Source organism: Cydia strobilella, chromosome 2 (genome assembly GCF_947568885.1).
Source record: "Cydia strobilella chromosome 2, ilCydStro3.1, whole genome shotgun sequence".
Classification (NCBI taxonomy): Eukaryota; Metazoa; Arthropoda; class Insecta; order Lepidoptera; family Tortricidae; genus Cydia; species Cydia strobilella.
This window is the reverse complement of record NC_086042.1, coordinates 2,258,460-2,284,464: the sequence shown is the minus strand read 5'-3', so window position 1 is coordinate 2,284,464 and position 26,005 is coordinate 2,258,460. Positions and strand designations below refer to the sequence as shown.

General features: G+C 39.0%; 1 protein-coding gene across 1 annotated transcript in view; it reads right to left on the bottom strand.

Moving 5' to 3' along the window:
• Window positions 1-4,694: 4,694 nt before the first annotated feature.
• The window catches only part of LOC134755349 (synaptic vesicle glycoprotein 2B-like), a 37,128-nt gene continuing 15,817 nt past the window's right edge, over window positions 4,695-26,005 (bottom strand). The window contains exons 4-11 of the mRNA XM_063691875.1: window positions 22,196-22,363; window positions 21,577-21,693; window positions 9,173-9,402; window positions 7,957-8,129; window positions 6,528-6,699; window positions 6,026-6,303; window positions 5,238-5,365; window positions 4,695-4,929 (exon numbers count right to left, since the gene is read on the bottom strand). Coding sequence (XP_063547945.1) covers window positions 4,814-4,929; window positions 5,238-5,365; window positions 6,026-6,303; window positions 6,528-6,699; window positions 7,957-8,129; window positions 9,173-9,402; window positions 21,577-21,693; window positions 22,196-22,363 — 1,382 coding nt within the window. The 3' untranslated portion in view covers window positions 4,695-4,813. The remainder of the gene's footprint in view (window positions 4,930-5,237; window positions 5,366-6,025; window positions 6,304-6,527; window positions 6,700-7,956; window positions 8,130-9,172; window positions 9,403-21,576; window positions 21,694-22,195; window positions 22,364-26,005) is intronic.

Sequence of the window (26,005 nt, the reverse complement as noted above, 5' to 3'; positions counted from 1 at the left end):
TGAAACTAAAAATGAAGATTTATAAAAATACGATAGAACATTTAAAACTTTCGCGGTTTAAACACATATTAAATCACAACGGCACATTTCAAACGGCGGTAAATAAAGGTAACAAAATAAATTCGCGATAGACCCGTTTCTAAATGTGATTTAAAATACGATAGAATGTATTTAAATATAGATAAATGATTTTTTTTATTTGCATTAATTATTTTTATGATTTTGACCCATGTTCTTTCACTGATATGCGTTAAAATTGTTAAATAACAAACGAAACCGTCAACGCCATCTATACGACTGTAGGCCAAAACTAGTAGCGCCCTCTGAACGAGAATCAAATTTTCTTGATTTTCGAGGCACGTTTTTTCCTTAGACTGTATCCATCTATTACGGAGTTATATCTATCTTTGGTATTTATAAGTCAGATGTCAGATGTACAAGCGTTGCGCTCTGTGCTCCGCTGGTATCCATTATGTGTCAGCCTTATAATGTTATGTTTATAAATCCATACATCAAAGCTGGCGTGAAATTATCGAATAATACAAAATGACAACAAATACCGCCATATTTATATGCATTCCCTAATGACATAATAAATAGTTGACGATGATGATCATAATATAAATTCATATAGATTAACTTAAAATAATGTATATTGTAATTTAACATTATCCAATAAATAAATCTAAATCAACGTTATTAAATACTAACACAATAGTTATATATCGTTTCTTTCAAGTCAGCTTTGAGGTATCTATCAAAAATAGGTATGTGCAATAGTTATTTGTGCAACAAGAGAGGAAAGTTCGTTTTTCTTGCGAGTGTTTATTTTGAGTCCCGAGAAAGCGAAAGATGCTATAATTGAATCACGAGCGAAGCGAGTGATTCTAAGGTAGAATCTTGAGCGTAGCGAGGGACTCAAAAACACGAGATGTAAAATAACTTTGCTCTCGTGTTGCACACATAATTTTTCACCTCAGTAGTGAGAACATATTAAAGGTTAAAATGTATTTCGAATTACACAGAATAAACAAAAAAAAAAGTATTATAATATGTACGATACGATAACATACGATACGATACGAGACGAGACCGGACCGGACCGGACCGGACCGTACCGTACCGTACGAAGTTCATGGCCTTCACTAAATTAAAAAGCTACATTGTTTCACTCCCTGGAGTGAGGAAAGTGCGACTTTCCTCACTCCAGGGAGTGACGAAAGTAGGCTTGTTCGAGCTGCTGAGGTGAAAAACAAATTGTACAACAATACGTATAAGTAATAAATACCTATCAAATTCTAAAAAAATGTTTTATTACCACTTTTAGGGGTTCTTTGCACCCCTAAAGCACGGCGTCGTGCCCATAGCAAACACAGGGAGGCAAGAGGAGTGGTCATTTCTCCATACAAACGTACTCGACTGTTTCCTCCGTGGTTTAAGAAGATAGAGCAATGATTTTTTCAACACATATTATTATTATTAATATCTGTGTCGGACTGTTTTGCTTTTTTGTTTAGAGCACTTCAAATATTCGCAAAAACGGCCTAATTTACTAGGCCGCAAAGAGAAGCATGGTATTCAAAACTGACATCAATTTAGTCTATAAAGCAAACAGTCCGACACAGATAATTTCATTTGGGTAAGTTTTGGAGGAGGAAACAGTCGAGTACGAAACCTCGTTTTTTGAGATTTTTCACACATAGAAACGCAAGTGATTTTTGATGTATAGCGTGTCCGCCCTGTGCCACAGTGCCATATCCAAACATGCTTGTGCGCATCATTTTTAGACCTAAAAATTTGTCAGAAAGTTTAATTTAAAAGTCGATGAAATTAAAATCAATAGAATATTTCAATATTTTATTATAAATAGTACAACTTATACAAAAATACTTACAACTATTTTTTTAGGAATGTAAGAGACTTTACATCTTCATGAGATTCACAAGAGCTGATCTTGAATATCTGTTAAAAACCATAGACGAGGAAAAATAAAGACGTGTAATGTAAAATATGTAGCCGATTTGACAGCTGAATTTGACGCTGAACAGTATGTAATGTACTGTATTACGTTATATCGCTGCTTAAGGCACTACTTGATACCTGTAGGTACATTAAGGTCGTACAATCGGTGATTAAGAGAGTAGGTGTAAGGCCTAAGTGGACGCTCGAAGCGGAGCGTTCGGCGGGGCGTGCAGCGTGGCGTCGGGCTCACAAGTGATTTGAGCAGCGTGCACTAAGGCCGCTCCTATACGTTTGCATTTGTTTAACATGCACGCTACACGCCCCGCCCCGCGGCACGCTCAACACGAGCGTTCACTCAGGCCTTACACTAAGAGTTATAAAGCCGAGCCGTTAGCGAGGCAGTAAATATATGAGGCACTATTACTATTTACGCAAATTTTTGAGGCATAATAGAAATCTCATTGGAGCTGTCCCAATGACCTTCAAATTGATGTTACTTCAGCAGTTTTTTAAGAAAAACTATTTGTTTTAGTACACTAATAAATAATATGTTTATATTCATTATATTTCAAATACCGTGGCCGTATAGTACCCGATACGGAATTGGACGAAATGGGTTCGATAGAAAATAATTGCAAAGTTTGGTCTTACAATTAGCACCGGTTCTATGTCCATATTTTTTTGACTGTTGGGTCTGCAATTAAAATCACAATTTCACAACATTTATATCTAAACCGCTAACGAGTGATATTACACTAATAATCCACATTTATTTATTTCAATATTTTTTTATTATTCCCTTGCCTAGGCCTAGGAACATGCGACAGTAATATCTCATTAAACTCAGATACAAATCATACAAATAGGCAAACGCGCACATTACTCGGGACAAAAGGTATGAGAATTTCTAAAAGAACATAATACTACTTACCTATTTCTCTTGCCCTATCTAACCTTAAATTTTTTGTGAATACCACAATAAGTAGGTATAATCCTCATTCACTTAGTTTTTTAGAGTTTCGTACCCAAAGGGTAAAAACGGGACCCTATTACTAAGACTCCTCTGTCCGTCTGTCTGTAACCAGGCTGTATCTCATCAACCGTGATAGCTAGACAGTTCAAATTTTCACAGATGATGTATTTCTGTTGCGGCTATAACAACAAATACTAAAAAGTACGGAACCCTCGGTGGGCGAGTCCGACTCGCGCTTGTCCGGTTTTTTGTACAAAGTGTAGTCTTTAAAACAAATATCTGCATGCCTCAAACATATTCTTACGTTATAAATAAATATTCACCACATTGTCTACTCGTACAGTCCTTCACAAAACTCGCATTAACTAAGTACATACATTGGATAACAATGATTTAAACATTCACGATTTTTACTCATTATTATTCACTACGACGGGACTTAAGGATGACTCACGTTAGACCGGGCCGTGACCGGGCCGGAGCTTCCCGCTTACTTTTCTATGACATGACAGGTGATCACGTGATGCTTTCCATAGAAAACGAAGCGCCGGAAGCTCCGGCCCGGTCACGGCCCGGTCTAACGTGAGTCATCCTTTAATCGGGTAAAATAAGTTTTAAATACATCCGACGCGCGGCGCGATTTTACGCGATTAAGTCCCGTCGTTGTGAATAATAATGAGTAAAAATCGTGAAAGTTTAAATCAGTGTTATCATACACATAACATTGGATAAATCAAAAATTAACATTGGATAAATCAAAAATTTTACAAATTGTCATAGACATTACCAATAATCACAGACCATCTAGAGATATGGTATTTAATACCAAAATTTATTTTGATCATAAGACCTTTGACTGATCTTTGACTGTACGTACAATTCAAAACACAAATGCCTACTTACTTAAATTAATTGTAAAGCTTTTCTTAATAATTACATAATATTCTCCGAATAGACTGATACAAAATTAAGGCCATAAATTAAAATACAAAGATACAAGTAACTTTAAAGTTCTAATTGCTGTTACGTATGTCAATGAATTCAAAACAGACTCAAAGTCGCAACTCTAGATCTCTCCATACAAATTATGAATTTCGCGTCTTTTTCTACTGACAAAGTAGGGTAAGGTAGGAAACAGTGGCTCAGCTCGAACAGTGGCTCAGTCGCCCCAATATCGCCTCTAATGATGTTGGAATTAGGTTGAGTGAGCCACTGTACCCGGCTATTTTTTTCCAAGCCACTGTTTCCTACCCTACCCTACCTATATTTTCATTATTTCATTCATTGTTATACGCTCCTTAGCGACACCTGCCGCAAGAGTCGATAACTAACTTAATCAGCAATCAAGCTAATATCTGGGAGACCGCGAGCTTTGCTCGGAGAACATAAAAACTCATAAATGCGCGTTTTCCCAGAGATAAGAGCTAGCTAAATCGATTTTTCGCCCCCAAAAACCCCCATATAGCAAATTTTATCGGAATCGTTAGAGCCGTTTCCGAGATCCCCGAAATATAGGTATATGGGGCATTTTCTATGAAAAAGGGACCTTATTGTCGATGGCGCTTACGCCGCACAGCGTCGCGCGGCATTGTATTTATATCGGAGCATCGTTAATAATGGCGTAAGCGCCATCGACAATAAGGTCCCTTTTTATAGAAAATACCACATATAATGTCCATTGTCCACAAATATACCTATTTTCAATAAGGCACCTTGACAATATTCACACATACAAGCAAAACCGACAGGTATTTTGTCGTTATCTTTAGCCTCCTTTCTCATTCTTTCTAACAATATGAGTCCTCAAAAAATTACTTAATCTTAATAAGGCACTTTGAAAATCAACTTTAAATCCAAGCTAATAGATGCGTTTTTCCTTTACATGTGCGTCGATATGTATCTGTCCAGTCCTGTGCTCTTTTCTACGACTTCTGGTTCAGTTCTTTCTTCTTTCTGTTCGTCCATTTTTATCAGCAAAATGGCCACAATTGATACTAGAAAGATAAAAAAGTAGTATGGTTTAATCCTGCTTAAGCAACAAATTATATGCGTAAGTAGCAAGCATATTTTTTTAATTCAATAAATTGCACGGGGCGTGCAACGTGCAGGCGCCCTGAACTTCTAACAAACATAAATTACAAAATGACGCAGACGATCAAATGATTAGATGGTCGGAACCATGCTAAGTTTGCACCTACTTGGACATTTAGGCGCCCACGTAAGTTGGGGGCTAATATAGCTAATTATTCATTTAAAAATGACACGTTTTTGATTAGAAAGAAGCCACAAAAAGTTGACTTACTAGCAAGGAGAGCAGCAACGGAAATAAATGGCGCGGGGCAAGAGAAGTCTAATAGGACTCCAACGGCCAGGTTTGAGGCCACTCCACCAGCCCGGCCCCACCACGCGCCCCAGCATACTCCGAGTCCACTGAAAAGACAATACGAATGTAAGAAAACATTGTAATCTTTACGCATTCAATAAACGGACGTCACTCCTGTATTCGAGCGGGATATAACTACATACGTACACGTGCGGATCCGCATTAGTTACAATATGCAATCACATTAATAAAATATGACTTGGTCTATCCTATTCACTGCGTTCATGTTGGAGGATTCTAGTTCGTGCTTTGCTCAGCTCTGTTGGCTGTTTCTGTGTCCTTTAAAGCTCTCAAACGATTCGTAAAGCCAGACGGGCGTGTATTCGCTAGCACGCCGTACGCTAGCGCGAATACCAGCACGGAGCGCGGAGTAGCGCGCAAAAATCTTTAAGGACATCGTGAACATACAAAAACAAAATAAACTGCTTGCTGTAAATGCATTTTGTGGTATGAATTTTCAAACATCAACGTTGGATATTCAAGTTACGGGCCTTACTGTGCAACCTACAGCTGTCATAATTTTTTGCACTTTGCGTGTCTTAAGGGGCCCACTGACCTGTCAGTTGTTCGGAACTGTCAAATTTTTGTTCTAACTGATAATCAGTGGGCCCCTTTAGAATCGATTTGTTTATGCACACATATACCAATGGGTAGAACGATGAGTAATGACTCATTGACAGATTCACTACAAATAATAAGGAAGTAACCTTAATTTAGGCGGCAATGCGTGCAACAACAGTCTAATCAGCAGCACATTCCCATTGAGTGATGCCGCGTTCAGCGCAGCCGCAGCCGCCACCGCTATCCTGCTATTACTAGCGCACGCGCACGCACACGCGGCTAGCACGCCGCACGCTAGCGCGCATGCTAGCGCGCATGCGGCCGCGGAGTAGCGCACGCCGCGCGCGCCGCTGCGGGAGAGTAGCGCGCAGAACGCGTTACCGAGAACGCAGCAGGCGCCTACGATTAGACCGGAGGTAAAGATCTGTAATTAATGTTTGAACTTTTAGTCAACAGTAAATCTTTGCAGTATATAATTCAGTACTTCAGTAATTCAGTGCTCGTCACTTTCCCAGTTTCATCTTTAAGCTTAGGCTATTTGTCAATAGAGGCGAAAGCAGGGTCATCTCATCTATACATCTAGACATTCGGAGAGAAAGGGAGATGGAATCTAGTTAGATGTTCACAAGGAAAGGAGATGTAACTCACGTCATCAGTGATGTCGCCGCTACATCGGACCACATCGATAACGCTTGTGTTCCTCTCACTCCAAGTGTTGTTGTTTGCATTGAAGAGTTTGGCGGTCTGAGGCCCCGCCTTACATTCTTGGCCTTGCATGCGGAGGAGTAACGCTGGGATCCAGAGGTTTAGGCCGAATCCACTGAAAAAGGGTACAAGTAAATGGGGCATTTTCTATGAAAAGGGACCTTATTGTCGATGGCGCTTACGCCGCACAGCTTCGCGCGGCATTGTATTTATAATGGCGTAAGCGCCATCGACAATAAGGTCCCTTTTTATAGAAAAAATATTAATTCAATCATAGAAACAAAGACCGATAAACTGGCACAAATGTTTACTTATTATTACTTCCCGCAACCAACGCAACTAAAGCCTAGTTAAGACTACGTTAGTAATTTAGTCGAGTGGCGAGTATTGTGTCTGAACACAAAAGATTTAGTCGAGTATTGGTGGATTGGTGGATTGGGAGAATTGGTCGGGTGGATCCATTTTATTCTATTTTTCTGCGAGTGAGTCTCTCCCCATCACTTTTTTTTTATATACCACGTCGGTGGCAATCAAGCATACGGCCCGCCTGATGGTAAGCAGTTACCGTAGTCTATGGACGCCTGCAACACCGGAGATATTACACGCGCGTTGCCGACCCGAACACTCCTCTCCCTCGATGAGCTCAGGCAACCTTACTTACCGGCAGGAACACAACACTATGAGTGAGTGAGTGAGTGACTTTTACTACTAGACTAAATTTTTGGTGTTCAGACACGTTTAGTAACTAATATACTCGCTACTCAACTAAATGACTGTAGTCCGAACCAGCCTTTCATTTTGAAACTGCCCACCACTCACTCTCTGCAATGCGAACGATTTTTGGTCAGTTGATCGATTTTAATAACCGAAATACTCGCCACTCGACTAAATTTACTAACATAGTCCGAACTAGGCGTATTGATACCTGCCATTATAATATATTTCAAACTTGTTTTAGTTATCTTATCTTATCTTATAGTTTCGGGGGCCCTTACGGATACACTTCGACCCATAGGGATCTTTTGTGCAGTTACCCCCTAGGAAAGATCCGTCCGCTACTCAAGAGCTTTCCCCACCATCTCCATATGCCGGATGATGGACCTTATGGGTAGCTTTTTGAATTCCTTTGGTACCAGGTAGCCTTGTTTTAGTTTCTCCGGATACAAGAAAATAGGCCAGACTTAAGTTAATGCCACATTACCCAAGAACGTAAACGTAACAGCCAAGATTTTAGGTTCTTAAAAACAGTTCATTGGAGGATCATTGGAAGGAACAGAAGCAACGTTCTGCAGTTCTCTTCGCCAACAAACTTGCGTACAAAAATATGCTTTCTTTTGCGGCTAATTGATGTGAATTGTAGACAGTAACTTACGCAGCCATATTAGCGAAGAAAGCAAAGAGGATGAGGCTGGATTTGACAGCATAGCTTTTGGAGACAAAGATCTTCAGGTCCTTGAGGACTCCGATGAAGAGCGCCTTAGTTCTGCTTTCTTCCTCACCCAGCGACTTGCCAACGAAAATGTTATCTTGAATCAACTTCTTAACCTGGAATTCAAGGTGTACGGTTACCAAAATTATCTCTTTGTCAACATCTACATACATAGAGTTGCCATACGTCAGTATTTGTCCGGACATGTCAAGATTTTTGACCCTTTGTCCGGATTGCGGCCGGACTTAGCAAGTGTCAGGATTTTTAGGAATGACCTACCGCAGAGCGCAGCGCGCCGCCGGGGCGTCGTTCAACCTACGCCAAATCTCTGTTACAAGAAATGTCAGGATTTTTAGAGTGACGTCAGGATTTTTATCAGGACATGCAATTCTTCCATATGGCAACCCTATACATACATAAGATTATAACAAACTATAAAACAGCTGTAGAATATAACGTTTAAAAAGTTAAGTTATCAAATGTTATCATAACAAATATCGGTGTCAGCTTTATCAGAAGAATTTGAAAAAATGCGTATGTCGACAAACAAACGACTCACACGCAGCAAACGATCGATCGTTGCGACGATAAAATAGCAGTAAATATGTAATGTAACTGACCTTATATAATAGAATTTCAAAAACACATTCAAGTTATCACAAGTGTATACTTTTTTCCTTATTCTATAATATTTTAATTGAGAAAGGTCCCCGTTACATTTGGCTGCAGTTGCATTTGGTGGCACTCATTTAAAATCATAAACTAGATGGTCGGGTTCGGGATGTCATGAAACCATTGGATAAAAGTACCACATTTAGGGAGGCCTGGCTCCAGCTGTGGATGTGGATATGATTGGGTCTATGAACAATTGACCTTAAACTCCGTTTTCCCTCTGTTCTTCTTATGAATTCTGGCCAGAATCTTTAGAACCTCATCGCTTCTGTTTGTATCAGACAGTAAAACCTAGGACTGGAAGAGTCCAGGTCCAGATACCAGTGATAAAGTCTAGGAGGCTCCAGACGACCAGCATTCGTCACCAGGAGTAGATGAATAGGAGATATAAGAACGTGCCAACAAGGCTGGCCGACGATCGGATGAGTCCATACGTGGGAGGATCTTTCTCCAGCAGTAACAGATATGGTGATGAGTATGCACTGACCTTAAACTCCGTCTTCCCTCTGTTCCTCTTATGAATCCTGGCCAGAATCTTCAGAGCCTCGTCGCTCCTGTTCGTGTCTGACAGCAACCTAGGACTCTCAGGAAGAGTCCAAGTCCAGATACCGGCGATGAAGCCTGGGAGACTGCAGACCACCAGCATGAGGCGCCAGGAGTAGATGGGCAGGAGGGTGGTGTAGCCGATCTTGAAGGGGATGACTAGCCACGCTATAGCTGTGGAGTAAATAATCGGTTATTAGTAGTTAAGTAATTATATAACGGGTTATTTCCAGTAGTTAGATAGTAGTCGGGTATTCCCCGATTTTGTGTCATTTTACTATTTTTTTTTACTTTAGTCACTGTAAAAAATAGACAACCAATTTTTTATTATAGACTACTTATAGAAAAGGGTTGCGATATATTTTTGCACTATTTTTATTGTTTTCAAACAAATATGTTAGTTAGAAACAAACATTTCCGATATTATCAGTAAAAAAACCGGCCAAGTGCGAGTCGGTCCCGCCCACCGAGGGTCTGTACTTTTTAGTATTTGTTGTTAAAGCGGCAACAGAAATACATCATCTGTGAACATTTTAACTGTCTAGCTATTACGGTTCATGAGATACAGCCTGCTGACAGACAGACGGACAGTGGAGTCTTAGTAATAGGGTCCCGTTTTTACCCTTTGGGTACGGAACCCTAAAAAAACTACTACTAAGTACTAGTAAATATAAATTATTATCAATTAAATAAAAATTCTAACGCAGATATATGGTGGAAATCAGATAAAATAAATCTTACTCCACGTCGTACGAATGATACAAATTAGTTATTTCGCATGAAACCTATCTAATAAGCTTTAGCTATCTCTCCTTCTTATTCTTCTTCCTGCCCTTATCCCACGTTTCGGGGGTCGGCACAACATGTTTTTCTCTTCCATTCTCCTCTATCTTTCGTCACCTCAGCACTCACTCCTTTCTTTCTCATATCCTCTTTCACACAATCCATCCATCGCTTTTTGGGTTTACCATACGCTCTCCGTCCATCAACATTCATCCCTAACATTATTTTGCCTATATGGCATTCATCCCTCCTCATCACAAGATTTAGCTATCTATAAGATACATAGGTCAACCAACATGAGGGATCGATCAGCGGGCTCAGCACGGTCACATTTTTATCGCCTGTCACCATGCCTGTCACGTTCTAACAGGTATGTAAGTGCGAAAGTGACAGGCATAGTGTCAGGTGATAAAAATGCAACCATGCTGACACCGCTGGATCGATCATCATCAAATCGGACTGCCATAATAGAATCTGTGCTAACGCCGGACAAAGACCTAAATAGAATTCACATGCAACGTAATGTATAATAAATGTATTGTGAGATCTAAGGTAACAAATGGTAATTTCCGATCATTTTCCTAAATTAGGTCATTTTCCATAGTCACATAATTTTTACAGCAGTCATGAAATCTATGAAAATACACTGGAAAAAACAAGATCGAACATGTTTTATTAATAAGGTGTATTCATTTCACGTCACTGGAACCAATTTAAACGAATTTCATAGTAAGGAATCGTTAAAGTTTCATATAGACCCCATTATTCATAAAACGCTGCAAGCCGCAATTAGTTAAGTTTTGTTTACTCTTTCACAATTTTATACATAAGTGTATAAGTTTAGGTAAACAATTATTAGCTAAATGAGACTTTTGTAGTTGTAGCCCGTTTATACATAAGGGGGTTTATTGTTTATACATAACGAAAATCGATATCTTAAATAGGGCAAACTGTAATATTTAGCAATAAGTAGTTACCTGTAATACCTAGTAGTCAAAAATACAACAAAGTTATGACGAATAACCTCCTTATTATGAGTTTTTGCTGATTTGAAAATCATGGGAAGCGCAAAATATGCTAAAATAAAAAAAACTACTTACATTTCGTAAATTTGATGACTGCTAAGAAACAACTTCATTTGTGACATTTTCAACCAAAAGGTACCACATTGTCGCTTGTCAATAAGGTTGATTTCAAATTGAAGCTGTATGGAAATAGCGCCTTATTGACAACCGACAATAAGTACCCTTTTGATTGAAAATGGCACATTTTCTATAGTAAACTCGATTGTGTTTCCTTTCGAGTTAACAAAAAACTCAGTAGTGATTTGGTAGCCTATATTACAATATGGAAAAAATTAATGGGCCCTGAAGGGGAAGTGCCTTAAAACCTTAAGTTAGCTCATGTTACTTAAAGGAAACATTATTTTATTTTTTTAAAGAAACAACACTACATTCAAAGTTTTTTTTAAATTCACGTCTCGCCCGGGAGTCGAACCGACTATAAATTCCAAAAGATAAACATCGCAATTTTATTTTACTAGGCGATAGAGTTAATGTTAATGATATCTATTCGAATAAAATAAATAATGACATGCATATCATTAGTATGCACTAATGATATGCATGTCAAATCAGGTTTTGCAAACGCACGAGAAAAGTAATCAATGATCTACCGCTATGCAAATACTTGACCACTCACTATAGACTACTTCCGATAGACTCCACATCAAAAGAAAGAAAAGAAAGAAGAAAGAAAAAGCATTTATTAGCACAACATAACAAGACTAAAACTAGAAATAATTAAACAGAATGAGGTTGCGCTAAATGGTCCTTACTCAGCTTGGTGTCACGGTGTGAGCCGACATGGCACACTCCGCGACGCTGATTTTCAGTAAGGCCCAGTAGATGGACTAGTAAACACAATGTAAAAAATAAATAAGGGAAAGCTTAAATACAAATATCAATCAAATTACTTAATTAAAATTAGCCTATACCTAAGTCTTATGAATGTTCGTGTGTATGTATGTAAGTGTCTATGCTATTTGTGTGTGAGTGACTGAGTGTGCACGGTTGCCTAAGTGTTGCATTTTTGCTTAGCCAGTATGAATTTACGGAGGTGAATTTTAAAGGTGGACACGGTTTTCGAATTACGTACTGGTAGTACTCATATAGATATTTCCGATTAAATAATACACACAGGTGACCCTCGTGCTAATGGTATGCACTTATAATTAATGAAACTTTCTCGTTCGTAATTATTTCTTTCTATTCTATTTGGTAATTTTATTATAAATAAAAAATTCCGCAAAACAGTTTCCTTTTTTAGCGTCGTGGGTACAGGGCGGACATGCTATACATCAAAAATCACTTGCGTTTCTATGTGTGAACAGCACGTCTGTACACGTGTGAACAACCTCGGAAATAACCAACACTTTGTAGTTTATAAAAGTAATTATATTTCAAAACCGTTATTTAAAATAACAAATCAAAACCAACAACTCAACGATTAAGATTAGGTACTTCCACAATTTTTACTATCAGACGTCCGTTCGGTTTCGTCGCCCGGCCAAGAATGCCCTGTGCGCCGACCCGTTTGCCGCCATCGAACATGACGTCACCAGAATAGTCAGTGTAGCTGCTAATTAATGTTTAATTCCTTTCTGAATATAATAAAACCTTACACTCGACCATCCTGATGACGTGCATGTCCCCAGGCACGTATCTGGTGAAACCAAAACCTTACACTCGGCGAGCAAGGACATTCTAGATCTGGAAATAGTTTTACATTTAAGACAATTTTCTATAAAAGTATATAAACCATCAACCAATCTATGTAAACATAAATTCATCATTCTAACATTCGTATCTAAATAATTTTAACGAATATAAAACTAGTATATATATATATATATATATATATATATATATATATATATATATTTATAAGTATCTTATTCTATAGCAATTTATAGCTCTAAATTTACATGCTCAATAAGTATCTGTTTTAATATCAATTTGCCAGTTACGAGTATATAATTAACATTATGTTCAAGTAATTATCTATTCAAATACTTGTTATATTCTTAGCAATTTATCATTTATCCAAGTAGCGACATATTTATTTAACTCTTTATCATGGAAAATATGTATGTGTAACCAAGTAATCCAGTAACCCTATAACTAAAGAGCCTTGTAACTAATTATCCTTGTAGCCTTATAACCAATTATCCTTATAACCTTGTAACCAAATATCTTTGTAACCTTGTAACCATATATCCTTGTAACCTTGTAACCATATATCATTGTAACCTTGTAACCAAATATCCTTGTAACCTTGTAACCAAATATCCTTGTAACCTTGTAACCAAATATCCTTGTAACCTTGTAACCGAATATGCAATCGAGCATATATCCAAATTCATTCATCTCGTTCCAGGCCAAGCTAAGCACGCCAACCATTTCCGCGTCTTCTAGCACTCGACCTGAAACGAGACACAAAAATACATTTGCGATATCTAATCTTCTGAATCTTCTACCTCCTCATTAAGGAACATCGTTATCGCTATCGATTTCTAGTGTAAAGTAATTTTTACTAAATCACCATTCTTATAAGTACGCGCAGGACGCCTACCCTGATCATAGCGAAGTTTTTGAGCGTCTTTCTGTCATCTTTAACCTCGCTACGAATAGACGTTAGGGGCTATTTATTTTTATCCTTATCTGCAACTTCATTTAACACAGGGTTATATTCGCTTGTCATTTCAACCCCGAACATAGCTTCAGCTGGTGCCCTACCGATCGTCTTCTGTACCGTATTGTTTAGTCCCCACTGAATTAGTCCCTAATTCCCTGTCCCATTCTTTCTCATCCGTTCCAAGGCCCCGAGCTGTCAGCGAGTCGAGGATCGTTCTATTGTATCGCTTGACTTGGCTATTTGCTCTCGGGCTGGCCACTACGTTCAGGACGTGTTTAATGCCTCTGTCTACAAAAAACCTTCTGAACGCATGGGAAGTGAAGCATGACCCACGGTTACTTATGACTCGATCAGGCACTCGGAAAGTGTCGAAAATGTCCTGCAATGCCCTTATTACATATTTCAGGACTAGCGTAATTAGATACGGACCCTCTGATTATACCGGCTTGCAACATATCATCTATCATCACACGAACCTTCTCACGTTCATGATGTGACAATCTATAGGGTCTATATACGACCGGTCGCTCACTATTTTCATTTCGGTCGTATTAGTGCAACCTAGGCTGGCTAAATCAGAAGCAAAACAATCTCCGTAACGGTTGAGAAGTTTAACGAGCTTGTTTTTATTTATTTGTTTATTTAATCTTTATTGCACATAAGAAAATACAAATGTACAAAAGGCGGACTTAATGCTACAAGGCATTCTCTACCAGTCAACCTTCGGTAACATTTTTACCTATGCGGAGTTGTTTCTCATCAAACGGTGATGACGCGGTTTTTTTCTTCAGTTATTTTATTTTGGTACAGACATACTGTTGTACATATATCCGACAGCCTATACACCGCCTCTACACGATCTGCTCGCGCAAATACAAAATTTTCTTGTATGTAACAAGACGAAGCACAAGGTATAACCATTACAAAAAAGTTACCCTGCTTCACCTCATAAACCCCGCCACAACTACATACTGATCTGGAGGTTTCCCTACCACTTTAGTATTTAACACAACGTTGCCACTAATCTCTGCCCCAGTGGCGGCTCTCATGCTAGCTACCCCATATATCCTGGTACGTGCTACAATCCTTACTCTCTCTAACTTCTCATCAACACGCTCTTGTAAGTTAGGAAGCTCTGTACCTATGTGTAAAAATTGCAACTTATTTGCATCTTTGTAAACCACGATACGGGGCTGCTCAGAGTAAGTCTGACCTATGAGTATCGACTTCTCGAGAAGACTATCATTAACTACCCTACACCAAAGATAGATATAACTCCGTAATAGATGGATACAGTCTAAGGAAAAAAACGTGCCTCAAAAACCACGACAACCCGATTTCGAACAGATGGCGCCACTACCCCCGGCCCGCCTTCGTATAGAGGGCGTTGACGGTTTCGTTTGTTATTCAAGAATTCCAACGCATATCAGTGAAAGAACATGAGTCAAAATAATAAAATCATTAATGCAAAAATAAAAAAAATCATTTATCCAAATTTAAATACACCCTATCGTACTTTTAAAAATCTTCATTTTTAGTTTCAAAGTGTGTCGATAGATGGCAATGAATTCACTGTGGTTACAAAACTCACTATGACAGCACCGCCCTATCCTATTATATCCTCTTTGCCTACACATAACTGTGGCGGACACGCCATCAATTGTTATTGACAACTCCGCCGATCCTAAAGACTGCACCAGCTTATCACGGAACCCTATCATCGTAATAGGAACGCAATCATGAGAAAGCCCAGTGTTGCCAACTTGGCATAATTGGTGCCAGATATGGCATAATTTCACACTCTCTGGCATCGAAAATTTCCATTTAGCATCTGGCATCTTTTTTAGCATAATTTAGTGAATCAAGTGATTATGTCCCTAAGCCAAGTTTGAAACCTACTTGGCAGTGATAGACAATCCATGGCTCAACCGTCAAAGGAAATTTTATACATACGAGGAATTATAATAAGCCGTAACAGACTACCGCACCGCACCGCGACCTTTTTTTCATACGCGTTCCAATTAAATTGTCAATCAGATTGTGCGAAAAATTGTCTCGTCTACACCGACTAATCTTTTTGTGTTATCTATGGTATAGTCAATGTCAATGTCATGTCATATGTCATAATGGCCGGTTTTTTGTTACCTATAATATTTTAGCATCTGTCCATTGGGACCAAAAACTGAACTGAACTGAACTGAATATTTTAGCATCTTTTTTAGCACATTTCAAAGTTATTTAGCATATTTCTGGCATAATTTAGACATAAGTTTGGCATTTTTTCAAATTCCGAGTTGGCAACACTAAGAAAGCCCAAGATGACAGAAACTGGATTCTCGTATAAGAGTGGCTTCACTTCCTAGGTCGACAAAGGCTCCCATTGCCTCACCATTAACTTGTACTGATTTTCTAAATTTGTCGGATGGGTTAGATCTGTACTTTGGTGTCAGCCTTTGTCGAACCAGAGTTTGACTTTAGCTTACACATCTCTGATTTATGGCCCACCTTTTGGCACGTACTACATTTAACTAAAGGCTTAGGACAGCGAGAATAAATATGCCCTTCCTCCTTGCAATTATAACAAAATATGTTAGGATTTACTGTCGCGCCGGTTTTACTAGACGTTTTATCATCACTTACATCCTTAGGCAACGAAACATTTACGGATGATTCTTTATTATTGCTTAACAAGAATTTTAGCAGCTGATCGGGTTCCTCACATCGTAAAGCTAACGCACTGGATCGCATAGTCCTGTCCCCTATACCGTGAATAAGGCAGTCGACTGCCCGCCTACCCGTAATTTCGCATTGGTTAAGCAAAGCAAATTTTTCGTAAAAGTAAATCTCGATGGATTCTTGGTACTTACTCCTACGTTTCGACATGTCTTCTAATAATTGGCCGTAGTTTTGCTCTGACGGAAACGCGTTAGTCAATTTAGTCTGCCATTCATCCCATGAAAATAGGATTGTATTAAGGCTCTCAAACCAAGTCTTAGCTAACCCTGTCAGTTTCTGCATAGCAAAATGTATAACCGTCTTCTCGTCCCAGCCGTAAACTTTAGCGCACTCGTTGACTTTCTTTAACCACACATCGATCCTTTGATTTTTTTCGGATGGGTTAAATTCTGGAACAATGTTTTTGTAATCGAAATTTCTGTTAATCGGAATTTGGCTTTGTGTGTGCGGCTGAGACGGTAAGACATCTTTAATGGATTTGATTATTTTGACAACATCATTAGAAGAGAAAGAAGGGCTACATGACCTTATATGCCGTCTATCGATGCTCGTGGGATCCCTTCCTGCCCGGTCACGCGTTGCTCTGGGGCCCCGCTCTCGACTGCGGCTGCGCGGCGCGCGGCTGGTCTCGGCTCTCGGCTGCGGCTGCGGCGCTTGCGGCTCCATCTTGACGACGAATTTCGTTCGCTCCTCCGTGAGCGGCGCTCGGCGTCCTTTTCTTTCTGCAGATCCTCTTCCATCTGTCGAATGCGCTCTCGTTCTCTCTTTAGAGCCAGCTCTCGCTCCCTCAAGCGGCGGCTGTGGCTGTGACTGCGGCTCCTGTGTCGCGCGTTTGTCCCACTACGCCTCGATCGGGAGCGCTCACGCCCTGGAGTCACTAAGCTCCGGCGTTTCTCATCTTCTCCATTCATTATCTGAAACTCGTACATAGTAGCATTAGTACTTCAGCTCGAGGAGGTTGGAAGTAATTTTTAGGAGACTAGAACTTAGATTTCTCTTTTTCTTCTTTTATATCTCGATAACGGTGCGTCCTAGCGCAAAACTAATGAAAATTTAGCCCCTTTAACCTTTTGAAACTTTTAACCTTTCAACTTTTTCAACCTAATATTGTCTTCGGTTACCGCGATAGTTACTCATGAAATAAAACTATGAAAACAGATTATATCGCGTATATTGAATTTATAATACATCCCGACGTTTCGAACCCTTTACAGCGTTCGTGGTCAACGGGTGACTTTTCAACCTTTTAACATTTAAACCTTTTATAACCTTTTGAACCTTTTTACATTTATTTTATATATATACATAGCACATCAAAATAAGCTTCATTGAAAAGATGAAAAATTCTAATCTAATATATAGGATTTTGTCACGTCAAGAAAAGAAAATATAAATTTAAAAAAAAAAACACCCAGTCAGCGGTATCACCCGCGCATGACAAACTACAAGTGTTTTATAAAACACGTGGTTATCACATTAAAACTGGTTGCACCACATGATCGTAGTCACTAACGAAAATGTACGCGAACAAGCGATTTCTCAAATTACCCCGTAGTTTATCGAAATGAGTTTTATTCTAGAAATCTGAGTATCTATCACAAATAAATATTTTACACTATATTTACTAGCCAATCTAACTATACTCTCGTATCCAAATTTCCCTAGCACCTTATTGAACAAGGGCTCCTCATATCATATTTGTTATAAATATGCACTGTTAACAAAATTTACATGTGAGCGAGTACTTACGGAATTTCGTTATCCCACTTCTGACTTGTGAACAACCTCGGAAATAACCAACACTTTGTAGTTTATAAAAGTAATTATATTTCAAAACCGTTATTTAAAATAACAAATCAAAACCAACAACTCAACGATTAAGATTAGGTACTTCCACAATTTTTACTATCAGACGTCCGTTCGGTTTCGTCGCCCGGCCAAGAATGCCCTGTGCGCCGACCCGTTTGCCGCCATCGAACATGACGTCACCAGAATAGTCAGTGTAGCTGCTAATTAATGTTTAATTCCTTTCTGAATATAATAAAACCTTACACACGCGTCATGCGTCATTGTGTAAGCTGCTTAAAAATAGGACTGAGCGGCCGGCAATCGGCCGTCAATCTGCTGTCGCGGGGCGAGGTAATTCGAATCGGGGCGGGGCGGTGCGTGGCCGTTCTGTATGATAATATTACTACTACTTATTCTGTGTCGTAAGTGTCTACTACCTACTCCATCTAATACGAATGTGGTCTGTGTAGCTCACATACAAAATGGCCTTGATCTCCAAATCGTCAGGCTTGACATCATGACACATTGTCATGTGCCGCGGGCAATGCATTTAGCAAAGTAAAAACTTTATCGATTCGCGACCGTGCGCCGTCGTGCATGCTCCGCCTAACAGGTAAGTGATCTGTAGCCTTGATCTTCAAATTGTTAGACATGATGGATGACACATTGTCATGTCATTTGTCACCTCGGGCAATGCATTTAGCAATGTAAACACTTTAATACCTGGTCAACGAAAGTCTTGGCCTACTAAATAGTATCAACAGCTTTCTTTATTATTAAATCATATCCTGCATTCTAAAAGTGAAAGTAGTTAGATTTAAATCAGATGTCATTGTATGCCAAAAACAGCTAAAAAGGCTAGACCAATGTAACTTTTATAATATCTATGTAAAACCCTTTTTATGTGCAAATAAATGATTATGATTATGCTGTTTGCAATTATTTGTAGCTTTACTACATTTGAGACTCATGTTAGATTGTTAATGTCAACGAGGGCTAACTGGGAATAAGTCGAAGAGGACTTTCTTTCCATTGCAGATTATTTAAGTATGAAAACTATATCGAAAATAAGTAGATTTTCGGAGAAATTGTCACTTGTTTTCAGGCCATTTCTGGCGAAAATTGAATTCGTCTAACTTTAATTTCCTCTAACTCCAAGTCATGTAACAAAAATGTAATCTGATAAAGGTCAAGTACAGAATATGTGTAATACAAATTTACCATTTTTAGCAGTCCAAACTTTGCGAAATTTACAAATAAGAGCGACAAAGTCAGTGCTGTACGCGCGTTTACCTAAACGTCCATCAGAAAAAAAATCATTACTAATTAAGCGAGTCTGTTTTAAAAAAAATCTGATAAAAGGTAGCATAAGACGTGCTGCTAATAGAAACTAGTACTTGTTATTTCTATTAGGTAACAAAAGGTGTACAATTTCACGGACTAATTCTATCAATTTTACATTTTTGCGACTAAAATCCTTACCGGGCTCTTCTCTCTCTCTCTCTCTCTCTCTCTCTCTCTCTTCTATCTCTGAAAACTGAGTCTGTACGGAAAGAGAAGAGTCGTAGAATGTATTGGATCCCATACATTTCACGACTCTTTCTATTTCCGCCAGACTCTAATATGCCGCATTTTCACCCTTCGTTTCTTCAAAGTCCGTGAAGAGTTAGCTCTGGCGGACTCTAGTTGTTACAAATTGATCTAAAGTTTTTTTTCCACTGACAAGGACTGTAAGATAGCATTTAAACTAGGCACATTGAAGTTAAATCCATCAATTGATTACATTATTACACAATTACAGCATAGAGTAACTTATACTAGAGCGGTACTGTCATAGTAAATTTAGTAAACCCAGTAAATTCACTGCCATCTGTCGACACATTTTAAAACTAAAAATGAAGATTTATAAAAATACGATAGAATGTATTTAAATATAGATAAATGATTTTTTTATTTGCATTAATTATTTTTATGAATTTGACCCATGTTCTTTCACTGATATGCGTTAAAATTGTTAAATAACTAACGAAACCGTCAACGCCATCTATACGACTGTAGGCCAAAACTAGTAGCGCCCTCTGAACGAGAATCAAATTTTCTTGATTTTCGAGGCACGTTTTTTCCTTAGACTGTATCCATCTATTACGGAGTTATATCTATCTTTGATTACAGTCACGTCTGATTCGAACGATTCCGCCAATTAGACAAATCTACGTCAATTTACGAGTAATATGTGCTGCTAAAGTAACGTTTGAACTATTTAGTCTAGAATTATTTAAAACTAGCACGTACGAATAGATATAGTACCTAGATAACAGTCACTTTAAAACAGATTCAAAAATTTCATTAAATACTTAATCGAACTGTTTTACTTTTGAGGACTATTGAGGCTTAACACCTTTCTTCACTTAGATTTTCTGTATCCTCGTCAAATTTCTGAAATCCTGACTTAATCCTGACTGAAAACGGGAGTATGTACCTAATTTAGATCTCCTTAGAGGACCCACACTCTCCTAGCGTCAGCGTCTAGTCAACTATATGGCTGCTGCTCGACGCAGCGTTGGCGCAACTGCGCAGCGACGCCATTTTCCATAGCGCTGACTAGACGCCAACGCTCAAACACTAGTGTGGGGTCATTATAAAATAACTACAGTAAATATTATGCATACGTCGAATACCTAACTCAGTCGCATTCATTTTCCCCACATTTGTATTAAAATTATGTTAATAGAATCATCATCATTCGCTTGCCCTTATCCCATTCATTTGGGGTCGGCGCAGCATGTCTTTTTCTTCCATACCTCTCTCTCGCCCGTTATCTCGTCACTCACTCGCATTCGTTTCATATCATTTCTCACACAGTCCATCCACCTTTTCCTCGGTTTTCCTCTCCCGATACTTCCCTCCACATCCATTTGTAATACCTTTCTCGTCACATGCCTTTCATCCCTCCTCATTACATACCTATTCGGCTGCTATACAGCTACGAGTACTAAGCTACCTGGGCGCGGTTGAATGCTGATAGCGACCCTGCGGCACCCCTGCGGCACCCCATGTAAGGCGGAGTCGGCACTCATTGGTAGTTTTAGACGGTAGTCCTCTGGTTATTCCGTCATCTTCCCTGGTTCAGGGAAACCCCAGGAATACCAGTTACTTAGTTACCCAGACATTATTCGGCTGCTATACAGCTACTGTGCTACCTGCCCGCGCAGCATGGTTTCCCCTATCACTAAGTCCGTCACTTTCGCACTCACATACTTGTTAGAACGTGACAGGCATGGTGATAAGCGTACCGTGCTACGACTCCTGGGCGTGCGCCCCGAGATAGACCACCTGATAAGTTACCTGGTAATATCAGCCAGGCTCCAACAAAGCTCATGCCCACGATGGTCAGGTAGAACTGCCTTCTCCTCTCCCCAACTAGGTCGGACATGTATGTAAACGTCAGCGTTGATGGACCACCTGCAAACATACCTACATTATAATCAGTTTTCCCAAATGTAATACAGTCACTAGACTCTTAGAAAATGGTAATCGAAATACGAGTAGCTCAAGTTCGCTTTCCTATTCTAGATCTAGACCTAAAGCACCCCAAAGTAAATTGAAGCCTATATAGTTACAGTAGTCAGATTTAATATTTTTATGTACATACATTAGTAGTAGTAGTAATCATTTGATTGCTAGCTAGCTTTATTGCTTTAGGTAGTTAGTAGCTATCTAATGGGTTTTTTTTTAATGTTCAGCCACAGTACTCGGGAGCCAGCGTCAGCAAGTATCATTGTCACGTCGACCGAATACGTCACTTACTTTACCCCGGAATAAAACTACTCCAAAATAAATCAGAAAGACAAAGCTCTGATTCTGAATCAGATGATCTGATGGTAGCAGCGTCATCGTCAGCTACTTTCGTGGTCACTTTACCCCCGAAGAACAAATCAAAAAAGAAAACTTTTTTGGAACTAACCTATTAAGAAACCATTGATAGATCTAGCCACCAGTAACCACCGGTAATCAGCTACTGTACTCTGAGCTAGCGTCAGCACACCATCTAGCAGCAGCGTCATTGTCAGCGTGTTTCTTCGGCCAAATACATCGCCCACGATGCCCCAGAAGAACGCGCTGGCTACGCCACCTGGAAGCAAAAGAAGGTATTAAATGTGGGTTTATAATTATACTAAAATACGTGGCAAAAATCGGGAGAGTGCTAAAAAGGTGACGACTGTATTTTCCGACTTTCTCTGAGCGTCAGCTCTTTAACTTATTGATCCGCAAAAAAATATCTTTCACTTGATGCTTTTGTTGGCTTTGATTTGGATTAGATCTCCATTTGAGTTTGCTTCTAAGCTGGCCTTGTATCTATTTAAAAAATAAAAAGGGGTATACAAACTTAAGGAGGCGTCGCTTAGATGGATAAGGATTAGGAGGATCCAAAAGATGAGAGAGGAGAGGAGCTAGTTCACGTAGACGTTATTATCCGTCGAGCATAAAGAAAAAGGATGACTCCATGCTATGGATTAAGTATCTAGGAAGGGGCTGAGGCGTCCGTCACTTTATTTTCAATCTTTTTCTTCAGGTGCCTCTCCAACTAGTAATAGCAACTAGTATTTTTGTTTGTCCTTGGCGAGCCTGTCCTAAAATCCCGATCCATTCTCGGATGTTACGCAACTACGATTTCCTTCGACCGCCATCTTTATTTTACTATCAAAAGCATCGGAAGTGACTTTGTATAGAAACGAAGCGACTGATGTCTGACGTCTCGGCTCGGACCCGGACCAGTTTAGCGTGAGTCATCCATAAATGTGAATGTGACCATGAAGAAGGAACTTTAGCCACTGTCAAATAATAATAATAATGTCCTCCTCGCCGTGTCCAACGACGGCGACTCCAACTGTTTTTAACGGGGAACATGGAACGCTCTAATGTGGCTTGCGAAGCCAAACTTGGTTTTGAAGATGCGATTGCATGGTACGCAATGGAGCTGGCCGGCTGAGTTGTAGGTGTAGGTATACGAAGGCTTCGGCCGCGTCTTACGGAGATGGCGCTTAGCATCCAAGTCTTCTAAGCGCCGCTGCTCGTATTGCTCTACACTTTTATGAACAGTTACGCGCCATGCCGTTCTACTCATCGCGCTTTCTTCCCAGGAATCGCTCGGTATACCGCAAGTGGATAGGTGACGCTTGAGGACGTCTTTATGGCGCAAGTACTGACCCCCTGTTTCCTTTTTCCGCTAGAGAGCTCTGAATAGAATTCAGCTTTGGGTAATCTGTTGTTGCCCATGCGCACGACGTGGCCACCCCACCTCAGCTGATGTTTAATGTCAGTGTCAAATAAGCAAATGATGTTATAACGGCGTAAATGTTTCCAAAATGTATACGTATAAGAGAGGCTTGAAACGTGTAAAGCCGTGAATTACACAATGACCCGACTGCAGCCTTTATTATGTGAAACATTACTGTCGTATACGTGTATGTGATGATCGGAGCCGCAAGAAAATCTAGTTTAAAGTAATGACGGCTGCACTAAGCTAACCTAACCATTAACAGTTTTTCTACCGCTACATAAATAGATTGAAAGTATAGCGAAAGTAGCCCGGATCTACTTGTATTACTTATATCTAAGTACTAGGCCGAGAGAAAATCCCGCAAACGATCTGAATAGATTATCTCATTAGTTTGCCAGTTTTATACCGATTTATTATATCTGAATCTATAACTCATTTTCTGATAAAACTCTTTAAGTCTTACAGAATTTGGAACAGTCACAATTAATGAATTAATACCAATTAAATTATTATTCCAATCTAACCAACGTCCGTGGACAGTGGACACCCTACTGATTCGCCTGAATTTAAAATTCAGCCAGTTATTTCTATACATGACACTTATGCCAATTGTGATCGAAAATTTAGTAAAAATTCAACCAAACAATACTAAAAGTTATACATATTTAATTTTAATAAATATTAATTATTTTAATTTTGTTTAACATGAATTAAAATGTATCTAAAGTCGAAAGAAGAAAAACAAAAAATTAAATTAAATATGTAAATACATTGTCAGTCAGAAAAAATAATTCACGGATTAAATTTCACCCTGTTTATAATTGTTGACAGAAAATGTTGATATATCTGAACCAAACTAAAATATATCTATTTATAAATGTCTATTTTTCAAACACGAAGGGTACGGTGACAGGTGACAATTAATACAATTTTGGGAGATCAGTCACTGTGCCCTTCGTGTTTCAAAAACTATAAGTAGTCAATTTAACATTTTTTGAACACCGACTGAATATGCATATATATGTAACTATTTATACTATAATTCCATTATGTAACAATGTCAATAACAATCCAGTTTTCTAAACCCAATTGTGTAATATGACAACACTGACGCCTGTTATTCGTAATATCCATATAAGTATGTACTAATTTACTGTTATGGGTCTTTTGCGAATTTTTTTAGCACTTAGGTGTAAATTATAATGATAGATATTCTGCGTGTGTTTGGGTTAGTTAGTATCAATGTAGACATTTCCTAGTAGGTACTGTTAGAAAAACTATTAGCTTAGCACCACTGCATACTGTGTATGCAGGGTTACCAAGCTAATAATTTTGCTGACGTACATTCTAGCTTAATGAATAGAATCAGGCGTTACTTTGCGAAAATCCATATTAATTAATACCAAAAATATAACTTTGCTAATTCGCGAAAAGATAAATCATAGGTAAAGGTGACTGTCCATTTGTAACTGCCGCTGCACTGCAGTTGCGACGTTACGCGGTGCCGCACTACTGTAGCAGCACGACTGCGGCTGTTGCGGCGTGCAGTCGCGACAGCGTTCGTTGATGGCTTGTCAATGTCAAGTCATATAATGTCAGACGTACAAATAAAATACTAATTTACTTTTGTATTTTTTACGTGAAGAAGCGAGTGACGATAATGCTACATGCTACATGAAAAAGAAGACCAGTTTGCCTTTCTACAATAGTCAGAGTCCGACGAAGGCAGCTACGCAATATTAATAAAAAATCTGATATTTAATGGTGATCCTTTATTCAGATAATATTGCCGATTAAATGAAAAGCAATTCAACATTGAATGAGACTTAATAATTGACGAAATACAATCAAATTACTCAAATAAAATTAATGCAGAGGAAAAATTATTCTTAACATTAAGGTAAGTTTACAATGTGAAATTTTCTTCCCCATCCTCTTGCCTAAATGCGTGACCACCGCACACAGCAATCCGACGGAAACGGGACTCATGGAGTTCGTGATATATACGGGGGGAGTGCGCACTTGATCCACCTGCATCACGTATAGGTACTCGGCCGTCAGAAACGTGCGGCTGGATTTAGAAGTCTGTAATAAACGTCCCCTCAAAACCATGCCAGGTAGGCTCTTTTAGCAGGCCTTTTATTGATTTCTGCAAAGTGATTCGTGGGTTCTGGAGATGACGATGCGACACGTAAGAATAAAATTATCCAATGGTGGGCAGGCAGTCGTTCGGTGTTAGCAAAATATTACAGATTTATCTTTCTAAGTATCCATATTAAGCCAATTTTACTTTCTTTAGGTACCAAACAGTGAAGTATGATGAATAAAATAATTTGTAGTTTACACTTCATATTGTCCAGTTGCAGGTGTGAATGGGCGACGGCACTCTATGATATGACCGCACCATCCATATAAAACTTGACGGGCGAGACAAGAAATCCTTTATGAAGAAAGATATTTCCCTCACCTTGGCCGTTAGAAAGAACTTTTAAT